Below are 14,484 nucleotides of genomic sequence, written 5' to 3' on the forward strand. Positions count from 1 at the left end.
ACTTTATAGACCAGAGTGTTTCAATATTCGTGTACATAACAACTCATCAATGACAGGTGTCAGTCTCCGCAACAATTCCCCAGCCAACAATGTGTTAACTTCTCAGGACTGGTTCTCCCATATGTAACCACGAACCTGTCCCTACTTAACTGTTCAGTATTATGTGAAGATAAAAACATATACAAAATATAATATATGTGAGAGAACTTTCTAACATTAAAATGCTGCACAAAAGTCAGTTTAGAGTCTGTGCCATCAGCTTACTGCCTCAGGTCAAAGCCAGCATCTATCACTGCAAGCTCCAATAAGGGAGCGTGGCAGTGTGAAGTGTTGCCGGTAGAGGGCGCTGGACAGACCCGTAGGAGAAAAGGGTTTCTCTGCCAGGTTAAAGCAGGTTCCTCTTGGTTCAGGGGCAAGGCGATGTTCACCTTTGTTTCACTAACATACTGCCTGGCACAAGGGAGGCTCTCGGTGGGATTCTACAGCAGAAGTGAATAAATAAAGGAAAACTGTGCCTTTTACCTGTGAAAAGAACGGAACACCCTGTGCCAGTAGGGTATGGGGCTCACTCTCACTGGGCTAATAATTAACAAGTCCACAGCTCTTTCAGAGAGGACAGCTGGACAGAATTTCCCTTCCCTACGAGTTTTGGATGAGGAATTCAGTGCTGCCTTACCTGAGGTACAGGAACGGGTGTGTGCTTTTGGGCAAATACGCTGCATACACCGTTTCTATGGCTTTTCTTAAGGAAGCTGACTCTACCAGACGATCTAGAAAATAAAAGGCAGTTAGCTCCTATCGGTCTTAAAGGGTGAGGAGACAGGTGCACAGCAATACCATGCCAGGACATCAGCTCAGGAAGAGCACGGCTGGGGTGACATCCACATCCGCTCCCCTTTACCATCATGATCCCCCAGCACCTCACTGGTGGCGTGGGGCTCTCCTCTCCCTAGGGCAGCAGCAACTGCCCATTCTGCCTCCCTGCTCCCTTCCTCACCCTTCCCTGGCAGCCCAGGCTCAGACCCTCATTCTGCAAATATACACTCTGGGCTACAAGCAGGGAAACAAACGCTGGTGAATAAAACTAGTTCCAGCTCCCCGCGGTAAGGACCACCACTGGAGCCGGTGTGCTGAATGGTGGGGGAGGCGGCAGCCACACTGGCTCAGGGACCTCCAACACTGGGGTAGCTGAACAGAGACTTACGGGCAAGTGCATTTTCCAGGCATTTCAGGGGGTACAAATCTCTGACTGCGTGCTGAGAGTAATTTAGGAGATGAGGTAGGCTTGAGAGGGTAGAAAAGGACGAAAGCTGGAGAGATAAGACTAATCAGAGGAAGATCTATTCTCAGACAACACGGCTCTCTTTTCTCCCCAGACTCTTGGCCTGCTGACGATCTGCTGTCCTGACCTGGTGGAGCGGAGGATGGGTCACCTCTCTTTATTTCCAATGAAAGAGAGGCAGTGATCTCATGAGCAAGGAGACTATTATTCTGAGTGCTCACCACGTCACCACAGCTGCCTCGGTGATGTCGCTGTGCTGCGTAACCTAACAAAAGGGGCCCTCCGCTGAGGTTTCTGAACTTGAGACACGCTGGAGGAGTGTTCTTTGTCCCTGCCACTCGAGGGAGCCTGCCCAGTGTGTAGATAAGTGATCGACATACATAAGAGTCTGACCTAACCTCTAAAAAGTCTATAAATAATAAATGCTGGAGAGGGTGTAGAGAAAAGGGAACCCTCCTCCACCTTTGGTAAGAATGTAAATTGGTTCAGCCACTACAGAGAACAGTACAGAGGTTCCTTAAAAAACTAAAAATAGAGTTACCATTTAATCCAACATCTGGAGAAAAATGAAAACCCCAATTCAAAAGGATACAAATGCACCCAAAATTCACAGCTGCAAAGACATGGAAGCAACTCGAATGTCCATGAACAGATGCGTGGACAAAGACGTGGTGTATATTTTTGTAAGCATTTATGTGTGCATATATATATATATATCTCACAGTGGGAATATTAGCCATAAAAAAGAATGAAATATTGCCATTTGCAGCAATATGGTAAATGAAATAAATCAAAGACAAATTATTGTAAGACTTTTGTGTGGAATGTAAAAACTACTACAATTGAACTTATTTACAAAACAGAAACAGACTCACAGACATAGAAAACAAACTTATGGATACCAATGGAGAAAGGGGGAAGAGGGATAAATTAGGAGCATTGGATTAACCAACACACACCACTGTATGTTAAACAGACAACAAAGATTTACTGTATAGCACAGGGAACTATATTCAATATTTTGCAATAACCTATAATGGAAAAGAATCTGAAAATATATACGTAAGTGTATAACTGATTCACTTTGCTGTATACCTAAAACTAATACAATACTGTAAATCAACTATACTTCAATTAAAAAAAGGAAAAAACACTGCCTGCACCTAAAATACCCCCTCCCTGTGCCCTGCTGGGCAATTTCCAACAGTGGGTCTTGATGTAAGAAGAGAACAAAGGTCTGCCCTGGGCCTGCTGGTAAGGCTCCGAAGCCAGCAGGGAGGAGGCTGCACTGGCTCACAGGGGCTGGGATGCCCTCTCTTGGGCATCCTCTCAGAGGCAAGAACCAGACTCCACAACTGACAGCCAACCCTGAGCACCTGTGAGAGGACTGAGGAGACTCAGGGCAGAAACTGTAACTACTTCCTAATTAAACCACGTTTCTGCATAAGGTTTCTCTGGGTGTAATCAAACCTGTGGATAAGAATTTCCTCCATGGCCCCTTAAAGTTCCCTGTGGAGAGATTTCTTCACATAGCTCTTTCTCACTTACGGTTGATGAAGAGTAAGAAGATGCACTTCTTCACTGAATAGTTTGCATTGGATATGTAGCCATTCATTTTGAAGGCAAGGGTTTTATCCTCACATCCAACTTCTATCAATTCTCTGGTTGGAAAAGAGAGAAATTTTGAGGCTTTTCAAAAAACTGGAAAATTCAAACACTCTAAAGAATCAGAGTTGGAAAAATCAGGGCTCCTTCCCATAAACTGACCCTGCCAAGGATCCCAGAGACTTGGTTCATTAAGATCGTCCAGGCCCACCCATCCATCCGTCTATCCAACCTCTCATCCACCCATCTAGCCATCCATTCACCCACCTAGCTACTATTTTCAAGCATTTATGATATGTCAATCGTCACTGTCGGGACATGGCAAGTCAAGTTCTGAGATGTTATTTTGCTGAAACCTTTATGTACCTTAGTAACTCAGTCCCAAAGATGAGATTCCAAAGAAATCATCTCTGCTGAGAATCTCTTACTTTGCTGATGGGGAACATGACAGGCTCCTGTGTGGTGCCCCCCCAGTGTTTACGGGGAGCAGGGGCACCTATTAAGATGAAACAAGGTCCCCCCATGAGCCACACTCATTTCTGCCTGAGGGCCTCCCAAGTGCTAGTCCCTCCAGCTGGAACGTTCCCTCTGCTGGCTTGGCCTCCCAGGTGGCAATTAGTAGTAAAGAACCTGCCTGCCAAAGCAGGACACATAAGAGACACCGGTTTAATCCCTGGGTCAGGAAGATCCCCTGGAGTAGGAATGGCAACCCACTCCAGTATTCTTGCCTGGGGAATCCTGTGGACAGAGGAGCCCCGAGGGCTACAGTGCATGGGCTCGCACAAACACGACCGAAGCAACTTGGCACACACACCGGCTAGTTAATTCCTCCTTACCACCGTATCTAGGCATCACCTCCTTGAAGAGCCTTCCATGACAATCTCTCTCCCTGATCTCAGGAGACGCCCCACCTTTCACTTTTCCTTTAAGCCACTGAGCAGTCACTAATGAATGGAATAATTATTCCCTGCATCTTCCCAGTTAGAGTATGAGTCGTCTGAGGGCAAGAATCCTTCCTGCTTTATTCCCTCCTCCCATCTCTACCCCACAGCACAGTGGCCAGCAAGGAGCAGAAGCTCATTACACACTTGCTGGAAGGATGGCTGATGCTCCACAGGCAGTGGTGTGTACTCCAAGTCTGGCAGAGCACAGCTTCCCATGCTTCCCCACACAGCAAACCAGCAGGCCCTCTCTCCCCAAAAAAGAGGCTGGTTTTCTGGAAACCTCTTTTGGGAGCTGCTCCTCCGTGGGATTTCCAGTTTCTTATACTCTCTAAGAGTTTCATAATAACTAATAACCAATTCTGAATCTTAGAATCTGGCCAAGGAGCTCTTAAAAGTTTCACTGGGTCTTAAAATTTGGTCAACAGAACTCTCTGTTTGCTCTGGGAGCACACTGGAAAAATAATTCTTTAACACTCGATTAGTAACAAAAGGGTAATTAAAAGCAAATTGACTGTTCTCTAGTTAGGAACCTGGTTTTGTTCAAAGGGTGAGTAATTTGTCCCCTCTGGAGTAGAAAACAGTCGTGGGACTACTGCTCCCGCTTTTAAGATTGTTGGAAAAGGCGAAGTCAGGGGCGGTCTCATTCATCTGTGACCTCCAGCTTCCGGGGCCTGCCTGGCATACAGAAGGCGCTTAGTACTGTCCCCTCAGATTATGACGCAGACACTTTGGGCTTTGCAAAGCCCTGAGATTAAGCTACGGATATGTATTGGAAACAGCAGCTTTCACCCATCAACGGGAGTGCCATGAGAAATCTAGAATACAAGCAATTTTCCTGCTGAGGCTTTGACCATGAAGATCTAGGGACACGACACTGCTTGCCACAAGCAAGGGATGTCTTCAAGGGCAGAAACATTTTACTTGTCTTTATATCTTTAACTTCTGGCACAAAGCCCAGAATATGGGAGGCAATTAATAAATGCTGAGTGGTAATACATGCAATCCAAGTGACAATTATGAAAATACAGGACAAGCAGGAACAATGGAGGACAGAATTCTTCTGCACCAGAGATGTTCTGAAGACAGAGACCTAGAGAGAACACACAGTCTGCAGCCAGACCACCTAGGAGATGACGTACACCCAAGAAGCACTGATTATACGAAATAATCTGAAGCACGACAACAAGCCTGAAGCATAAAAACAAGCCTGTACTTGGTTAAAGAAAACTCTTCAGCCAAGTGTAAACAGATTCCAAAATAATGTGACAGAACACAGAAGATTTTTAAAAATGCAAGTTATCAGCATACCGGCTAACAGCATTTCCAAAGATGGAGCGAATGTTGTCCACGATGGTGGCATTCGGCAGGGTCCTGACGTCAGCTACTGTTTCACCTTGCTGATAAACAGAACAGGGCTGACTGAAATACCATGACCTTGTCTCCACAGCCAACTCTTAAAAAACAAAAAAAACAACCCTTCTTCTTTTATAATACATAACCATCCTTTATAAATTAAGAACTTACTTTTTTAACTGAGAAACCAATGCCTGAATTGTGTATTGCATACCTGGCAGAGAAAAAACAAAATAGTAAAAAAGAGAAGCCAAATGCACCATATGAGGAAGAGTCCCCTGCAGTTAAATCAGTGGGGTTAACTAAACAAAGATACGTACATACAAAAATATCTTCAAATATGTTTTGCCCACATGAAAATAAACCAGCAGAGACTGCATGAAGATCTCATTGCTAAATGTGGCAGAAATGAACAAAAAATAGGTTTCCCTTTTGCTTCCATGCATTGCTAACTAGACTCGAGGGTATTTCCAATCTCCTCCTTGCCTAGTTTTATCTTCAAACTCATCTGAGTGGCCTCAAAAACTTCTTGAGAATGTAGCCTAAACACCCCCTGTACTGTTCTCTCTAAGACCCTAACACAGCCCTCTCTTCACCCATGTCTTCCTCCCCACGAGGTCCTGCTTCAGGATCTCTCAGCCTTTTCTCCACTGGCTCCCATTTACTTCTCCTCCCTCCATGGGCCCCAGAACTGAAGGACTGTGCCTAGCAAAATGCGCTTATTCAGTAACAGTTCACTTACCACACCTAGAACCAAAACAGTCATCCAGAATGCCTCTATTTCCAGGAGCTAATTAACATTCTGATACTGATTCATATGACTCCAGGGGAAAAAGCAAAGAAACTTGATGTGGAAGTCCATTCCACTTTATTAACAAAGTGAACTTTATCTAATAAAGTCCATTCCACCTTATTAGAGAGACATGTTTTACTGACTTTAGATTTTGTAGCAATACTGAGAAATAGGTAACACACCTCTGTTGCAACTCAAGAACTCACAGGCTCAAAGAGCCACGCTGCAGCCACTGTACTCGCAGGTTAAGTCAATCCTGGACATGATGCTGTTTTCACCTGCCCTGGGTCCCTTCTCCCTGTTAACAGCCCCTACTCTTTTCTTTGGGACACCACCTCTCCCCCTTCCACCTGTATATCCTTTCTCAGAATGTCAATCGAGAAATCACCTCCCCACAGATGTGGGCACATGAAGGGGGGACCCAGGCTATGCCAATCAGATGCGCTCTCCCAGAAGACACCCTTGAGCAGACTCAGGAGAGGAATGAAAAGAGTTGGGACGCAGACACTACATTAAACCCCTGAAGCCACCTTGCTTCTTGACCTCTTCAAGAAGCAGCTGTCTACATTTTCTTCTACTTGCTGAGTCACTCCTAGCCTTTCAATGAATTTCTTTTGGGCCTAGGTTAGCTACAGTCTGTTTTGCCTGCCACCAAAGACCCTTCACAGATACAGCAAACAACTGCTCTCTCCTGGGGACATGACAGAAAACCCAGAATTCATTTTCTCCTCCTTGCCTATAGTTTTATTTTCACAAACTCAAAAGATATAGGCTGTCTTAAAGACATCTTGAGAATGTAGCCTGAACACATCCTGCACTGTTATTCTCTTTCAGAGAGAGAGAGAGAGAATAACCTTGACCTAACCTTTGACCAGAAACAATCTACGGGCTGGTATTGCTGCTCACCATTCACCTCTGCAACTCTTCTCCATTTCTAAGCACCGGAACACACTGCTCTGGTGACAGAGTGACTCAGAGACCCACGCCCAGGTTGTGGACTGTACCTGCCGACAACTTCCAAAATTTTTCCATACTCTTCGCTTGGGTTTTTTAAAGCTTTCCTCCTCGTGGATATGTTGTAAAAAAGGTCCTCCACCTGAACAGAAGGTTGATGTTTTTTGTAAATTCACAGCAGTGTATGGAAGCACAGCATGGTCTTAAGGCAGAGACTCCAACTATGTTCACCACCAGCACAGTTCTAAGTGTTAGAAGACAGGGCAGGAGACAGGGCTGCCTTAACAAGAGAAAGCAAGCCTCCCACTTAACTCACTGACTTCTCAGATAGGCACTGGGGTCCACCTCCACGTCAGGCTCTTTGCCTTGTGCTGGGAATAAGACAACCAATAAAATACACAGTCCTGCCCAAAACAGCACAGGATTTAGTGGGGGCAAAGATAAACTTATAAACCGTTGTGACACCACATGGTATGAAACTTCTGCAAACTAGAAATAATTATTAGATCTTTTGGGGGTTCTTGGAAATCATACGGTGGTCCCAGGTACAAGATCCCACTTAACATGAGATGCAAAGTACACGTTCATTTCCTCATTGCTGCGCCCCCGACCTGCCTCATCAAGACCAGGGCTTGGGGCCTTCAAGCAGATGTGCCCTGACTGGGGCTGGGGGTGCAGGGGTGGGACATGTAACGTGATAGTGGGGTGATTTATGGGATCCTGGAAGAGAAGCACACCCAACACGCCACCACAGGAATAAGGCAGCTTAGCAGCCTTTCTCCTGATTAATGACACAACTGTGTTACTCAAGTGCCCTTCGAATGAGTGGTCAGATGTTCCTCGTGCCATCTTTCTTTCTTAGAGGAGCAAAGTAAGATGAACGGCCATTAAACGACTTGCCTCTGGACACGCTGCAGCTGAGTGGCAAGGTTAGGACTCTGGACTTGTCTTCTGGAGTCATGTTTAAGGTTCTTTCAATGGCAGCTATCCTGCCACCAATTTCTGCCATCTCAATAGAAGAATCTCCCAGCCTCTTATATAAAAGAGGCTGTGGGCAGGCTGCCATGTCATAAAAATCAACCATCATTTCTCTTTCTTACAGGGTGATATATTGAGGCTTCTATTAACTAGTAAATATTCATTATAGCAATCCTTTGAGAACTCAGAGACAACTTTGCCTTTTATTTCAGTATTTATACAAAGCTTTCTCAACAATGTCACGTCCTGTGTACCATTCTTACCGTGATTTGGGTCCCTTGATTGCCTGCACATGGTTTAGGAGGCGCTTTCAGCTTTCCATCTGAGTAATGAGCTCTATCACAAAACATAAAAGATACTGGTAGCTAATAGAGAAGAGATACTTCCCCAAAGAGTAAAAAAGTAAGTTACATCAACAACAGATTAAAATATAGCCATGTTATATGTTATCCGAGTTACCAGCTTCCTCCCTTTTTCTACTTCCATAACCATCCTAAATGGGTACCAAAGAAGGGGGGAAAAGATTCCTATTTTTTTTTTGTTTATCAACTACTGCATTTTTAGTTTCTGAGTTCTGGGCTACAAACAAAAGTTATGACACTGCCTAAGATGACAGTAACATTTTTTCAATAATTCTGCAATCATTTATTGAAGGGCTATCATGTATCAGGCCTGTAAACATCCTGAAACAGAGACAGGCCTTGGGAGTTTCTTGATTTCGTGAGGGGACAGATTGTTCCCTGAAGTGTGGGACAAGGGGTCAAGTGGTCCAGAGAAGGAAAACATTGAGCCTGGGGTAGGATGGGAGAAAGTGTCTCAGAAGAGATGACACTTCACCTGAGTCCTAGACTGCTGTCTTCTCAAGTGGAGAGGGCAAGGAAGTCCATCCAGGAAGGGAAAAGATAGACAAAAGCACAGAAGTTTTAGAATATGTAGCAGCACGGCTGTGGGGACAGGCTGAAAAGATGGACTGAGCACCTGGGGATTGCATGAGCTGCTATGACGAAGACTCTGGATTTCATCCTGCCACACAGGGGGAGCTATGAGAGGTTCCAAGCAGGGGCATAACACTCCAGAGGCAAAGAAATGGAGCCTGTGCCCCAGGCTATTTCAGAAGACATTCACTCACAAGCGCCTCCCCTATTTGTGAGAAGAGATTCTAATCATATCAGCCCAGCCAGGTCCTAGGGCTGCTGCAATCTGCATCTAGTCAACCCCCTTCAGCACCAAGTGCTGCAGACCGAAATGCTCCATCGTCCATGACGGCACACACTCATCTGTGGGAGAGGGCTGAGAAACAGACAGAACTGCCCTCTGCTGAAGCTGTTTTCTATACAAACTAACACTCTGTATGATAAGAGAAAAAGTCTCTTTTTTGGCAGGAATTAGATTTGAATACCCATCTTTCACTAGTACTGGCCAACAGTTATGAGAGCAGAGGTATGATTTTGATTCCTCGAATCCCCTTCCTGTTCTGTGCCAGCACAAGAGACAGCCAGTGGGCACCTGTGGGAAGGAATCCACAGGGGCACTCATGTGCGGCTGGGGATCAGAGGCAGCTAAGGAGTCACAGTTCTCTGGCACCCCTCACAGCCGCGTAATCAGGCCAAAGCCATGCCCTGCTGAAGGGCCAAGGGGCAGAGTGACATCCCAGCTCCCAAAGACTCAGCCCTCCTCGGCGTAACAGACCCGGTGCTAGGCACTTGTAATCTATTACAGCATACCTTTCACAAGTTCATGAAGGAAGATTATTACTTACAACCACCCCTTTGGATTATCAACTAATACAAAGGGAGGAAAGAAAATGTACCCAAGATCTAGGCAAAAACAGGTAATATTCTTGTTTAGACAGGATTACGTTGAGTTGCAGGCCAAAAGCATGTTTCTGGATGAATCTGTACACTAAGCAGAGGCCAGCACTATACCTGTACGCACACTTCCCGTCAGCTGTTTTGGTTGTAATGGTGACGTGAGCCACGTGGCTTATGCTGGCCAAAGCCTAAGGAAGGAAAGGACATGGAGTGAAAGAAACGCCCCATCACCCCCATCTCGCATTAAGGGAGAAGTTACCTAAATTGGCTCTTCTGTTTTGTATTAACAAACGGCAACAACGAGCACTCTGCTCACTCATTTGATGACATGTTAAAAAAAAAAGGAAGCTATCAAATGGAATCTGCAGCATAATTACTAGAACAAGAGGGGAAAAAATATATACATATAAAAGTCCAAAAAGAAAACACAACCAAGAATTAAAGTTAACACCAACTGTGTTCAGGTGTAGAGTTATAGGCATATTTAATATTCTCAATGACTTGTCTTCTAACAATTTTAAAGCTGCCTTCAGAAACAGGATAATGGAACCACTCCAAATTGACCATGTTGTAAACTGTATTCAAAACTGTTTTCTGTAAGCAATTTAATGTTTAGAAATAAAAATTTTTAATTATTCAATTAAGATGAAACAAATTTTTTTTTTAATGACTATTTTTCCCCCTGAAAATCAAGATTGATTCACTGGCCCTTTGGAACCTGTATCTCCTTTCACAGGACATCACAGCATTAAAAAACACAACCTAAGCATTGTGATATGTGACTACATCTGAGCAAACAGTAAATACAGTGGTGGCAGCTTCAGTTCATTAACAAGGACCATGGCTCAGGCTCAGAGATTACCAGGTCCTAGCTGGGTTTCCCTGGTGAATTGTGATGAGCTAATTTCCACCCAGTTCAGTCTGACTCTTTGCAACCCCAAGGACTATAGCCCACCAGACTCCTCTGCCCACGGGATTCTCCAGGCAAGAATACTGGAGTAGGTTGCCATTCCCTTCTCGAGAATCTTCCTGACCCAGGGATCAAACCCAGGTCTCCTGCATTGCAGGCAGGTTCTTTACCATCTAAGTTATAGAGAAGTCCTAATTTTCATTATTAAATATGTAAATGATTTTGAGACTTGATTTTTTTTAATGATTTTGAGATTCTGATAAGGAAAGACATGAAATACATCCAATACTACAATACTACCCAACACCATGAAGAAAGCCAGCCACTGGCAGATGATCCAGCTGCTTCAGGGGCCTTTGTACAGGCACTGGGGGAAGAGGATAACAACACAGACTCTGGAGTCTAACTGCCAGGGCTCAGTTCCCCATTCTGCCACTTTCCAGCTGTACACTCCAGCCACACTTCTTAAAGTCTGAGTCAGTTTCCCAATATGTCAAACAGGGCAATAATAACAGAACCTACTCTTTCAGAGTTGTCAAGCGTGAAAGGGTTAATACATACAAAGGGCTGAGAACCATGGATGGCACATAGCAATCCCTCAGTAAATCTTCCCTGTTTAATCACAACCCCAAAGATATCCTACAACTGGGCTAAGGCTGCAGAAGGCCCTGGGCTTAGGAACTGACTCAGGAAGCTGCAAGGCCAGAACGAAACTGCTTTGCCAGGGCTGACCTGAGACCTACTTGAAGTCAGGGGAACCTCAAGGTTCACAGTCTGATGCTACTCCTTCCTGAACAACTTGGGGATCACTGTGAGCTGGAGGGTGCTTCAGACCACCTGGATTTGATCAGAATTGTGGCAACTGGGTCATAAAAAGCTGCCTTTTAATTAAAAAAAGAAAAAAAATCAAAGTAAAAATACATTCACATGATAAAAAATTTAAAAACTACAAAAAGGCCTAAAATGAAAAATAATTGGCTCCATTCCCTTTCCTTCCCTTCCCTCTCATCCCCCCAAATAACTACCCCCTAACAGTTTCTCTGGTATCCCAAAGCCCCCAGAATATAGCCAGAACACTGCCTGACCAACACCTGGATTTTAGCACAGTGATATCCATGTCCCCTACCTCCAAAACCATAAGATAACAAATGTGTGTTGTTTTAAACCACTAAGATTGTGGTCATTTGGGGGAGCAGCAATAGGAAGCTAATACAAGTTACTGGAAATATATGCATATTTTTACTCACAAACATTATATCTATAAACTTATCCTAAGAAAATTAACTGAACAAAACACACTGTACATGTGAATGTTCACCAGAGCATTAGGAATGAAAAAAATGGCAAAGAGCATAAATGTTCAACAGGAAACCTTTAAATAGACTACAGTACATAGTACGTACCCATTATAATTTATGTAGTCCTACGTATACTGAACGATATCTTTCCAGAGTATTGTCATAAAAATATGTTAGTCTTAAAAGTATCTTTATCCATTTTCTATGTCATAAGTCCCCATGATAGGCCATATAATTTCATTTATAGATATATCAGAATATAATTTAAAAGATTAGGACTCAAAAAATTAAAACCCCATAAAACTTTTTATATCAAGAAAATTAACAGTAATTTTTCAATAAAATCAAATAATCAATCTGAGTTCAATTATGTCTCAAAAAAATTTTAGTTTATGCAAATCAGGATCCAAGTAATATCTACACGTTGGAGCTGGCTCATATGCCTCTTAAATCCCCCTAACCTCTTGATTCTTGCTCCCTTCTTTGCCTTTCTTCCCCTGTGCAGTTTACTTTATAGGAAACAAGTTTTTTATCACGTGATTTCGCAGTCTCAGCCCCCTGTACCATGCTCCCTCACTCTCTGTACTTTTGGTATACTGGTACTTAGATCTAACTATTGCCTGAGATTCACATCTGATTTGGGACAAGAAAACTTGGTAGGTGGTACGGTCTTCTTCCATCAGGAGACTTGGGTGTCTCTGGAGATACATAATATTAAAAAGCAGAGACGTTCCTTTGCCAACAAAGGTCCATCTAGTCAAAGCTATGGTTTTCCCAGCTGTCATGTATGGATGTGACAGCTGGACCATAAAGAAGGCTGAGCACCAAAGAACTGATGTTTTGACCTGTGGTGTTGGAGAAGACTCTTGAGAGTCCCTTGGACTGCAAGGAGATCAAACCAGTCCATCCTAAAGGAAATCAGTCCTGGGTGTTCATCAGAGGGACTGATGCTGAGGCTGAAGCTCCAGTACTCTGGCCACCTGATGTGAAGAGCTCACTCATTTGAAACTACACTGATACTGAGAAAGATTGAAGGCAGGAAGAGAAGGGGATGACAGAGGATGAGATGGTTGGATGGCATCACCGACTCAATGGACATGAATTTGAGCAAACTCCAGGAGTTGGTGATGGACAGGGAAGCCTGGCGTGCTGCAGTCTGTGGGGTTGCAAAGAGTTGGACATGACTGAGCCACTGAACTGAACTGAACAAGTAAAGAGTATATCTTACTGACCTGTTGAGAAACATAGGCTGACAAATGGCAGAAATGTTATCACAGGAGGATATTTGTACTCTGCTTCAATCCTCAGCTTACCTCACCTCGAAAGCCATAGGTAGAAATATGAGCTAAATCCTCAAAGGACTGCAGTTTACTTGTGGTGAACCTCTCACACACAATCTCAAGATCTTCTTTCTACAAGGTGCAAAGAAACAAGTAAATGATTATGTTACTCGTTTTTCCCAATCTTTCTGAATTTCCCTTTTCTTGACTGACTCCAGGAAGAAAATGCTCTTGGGAGAAGAGTTCTAACTCAGCAGGAGCCTCCTCTCTGGGCTCCAGAATTACGAGGCCCTGGCACTCCCTCCTCTTCACTAACCTGGTTCTCAGCCTGGCCTGCTGCTTCTGTCTCAGCTCCCGACAGCAGATAATCCACAATTCCATCCCTAGACCTCTGCTCTGTCCACACTCATTCTCTTGATGATCTCATGCAGGCTCACAGATTGTACAAAAATTATTACTATATTAGGAAACTCCTTTATTAAAAATTTAGATATTAATTGCAATTAAAAAAAATTAACAAAATTTACCACTTTAACCCTCTCTAGGTGTATGAAGTACATTCACAATATTGTGCAACCATCACCAACTTCCATGTCCAGAACTCTGAAATCTCCCCAAATGGAAAATGTACCCATTAAACAAAAGCTCTCCATTCCCCCTCCCCCAAGCCCCTGGGAACCACCATTCTACTTTCTGATTCTAAAGATTTAACTACGCTAGGTATGCCATGTAAGTGGAAACAAATAGTACATGTCCTTTTGTGACTGGCTAATTCCACTTAGCATCCTGTCTTTAGGGTTCATCCATGTAATAGCGTTTGTCAAAAATTCACTCCTTTCTAAGGATGAATAACATTCCATTCTATGTATTTATCATATATTGCTTATCCACTCATCTGTTGCCTCCACCTTTGGAATATCATGAATATGTTGCTATGAACATGAGTGTGCAAATCTCTTTAAGACCTTGCTTTCAACTCTTTGGGGTACAAACCCAGAAGTGGAACTGCTGGATCATATGGCAATTGTTTAATTTTCTTCCACAGTGGCTGCACTATTTGATACTCCCACCAGCAATGTACAAGAGCTCCAATGTCTCAACATCCTTGCCAATATTTCCTTTCTGAGACACCAAAGGTTTAATGGATGAGGGAGCTTACATATCTGAAGAAAGGTCCGGGAGTGACACCCCACTGTCTGAAGCACATTGCAGGCAGGATATGGTGACAATGTTTTTATTAACTAATCAATTATAACAACCATCCTAACTGATGTCA

The 14,484-nt window shown here is 43.8% G+C and overlaps 1 protein-coding gene across 2 annotated transcripts in view; it reads right to left on the reverse strand.

The window, feature by feature from the left end:
- MLH1 (mutL homolog 1) overlaps positions 1–14,484 on the reverse strand; it is an 82,659-nt gene that overhangs the window by 64,618 nt on the left and 3,557 nt on the right. For both annotated transcript variants that reach the window (XM_005695539.3, XM_013973336.2), the window contains exons 3-10: positions 13,242–13,340; positions 9,835–9,908; positions 8,173–8,245; positions 6,982–7,073; positions 5,356–5,398; positions 5,140–5,228; positions 2,831–2,943; positions 677–770 (exon numbers count right to left, since the gene is read on the reverse strand). In XM_005695539.3, coding sequence (XP_005695596.1) covers positions 677–770; positions 2,831–2,943; positions 5,140–5,228; positions 5,356–5,398; positions 6,982–7,073; positions 8,173–8,245; positions 9,835–9,908; positions 13,242–13,340 — 677 coding nt within the window. The remainder of the gene's footprint in view (positions 1–676; positions 771–2,830; positions 2,944–5,139; positions 5,229–5,355; positions 5,399–6,981; positions 7,074–8,172; positions 8,246–9,834; positions 9,909–13,241; positions 13,341–14,484) is intronic.

This window comes from Capra hircus, chromosome 22 (genome assembly GCF_001704415.2).
Source record: "Capra hircus breed San Clemente chromosome 22, ASM170441v1, whole genome shotgun sequence".
NCBI lineage: Eukaryota > Metazoa > Chordata > Mammalia > Artiodactyla > Bovidae > Capra > Capra hircus.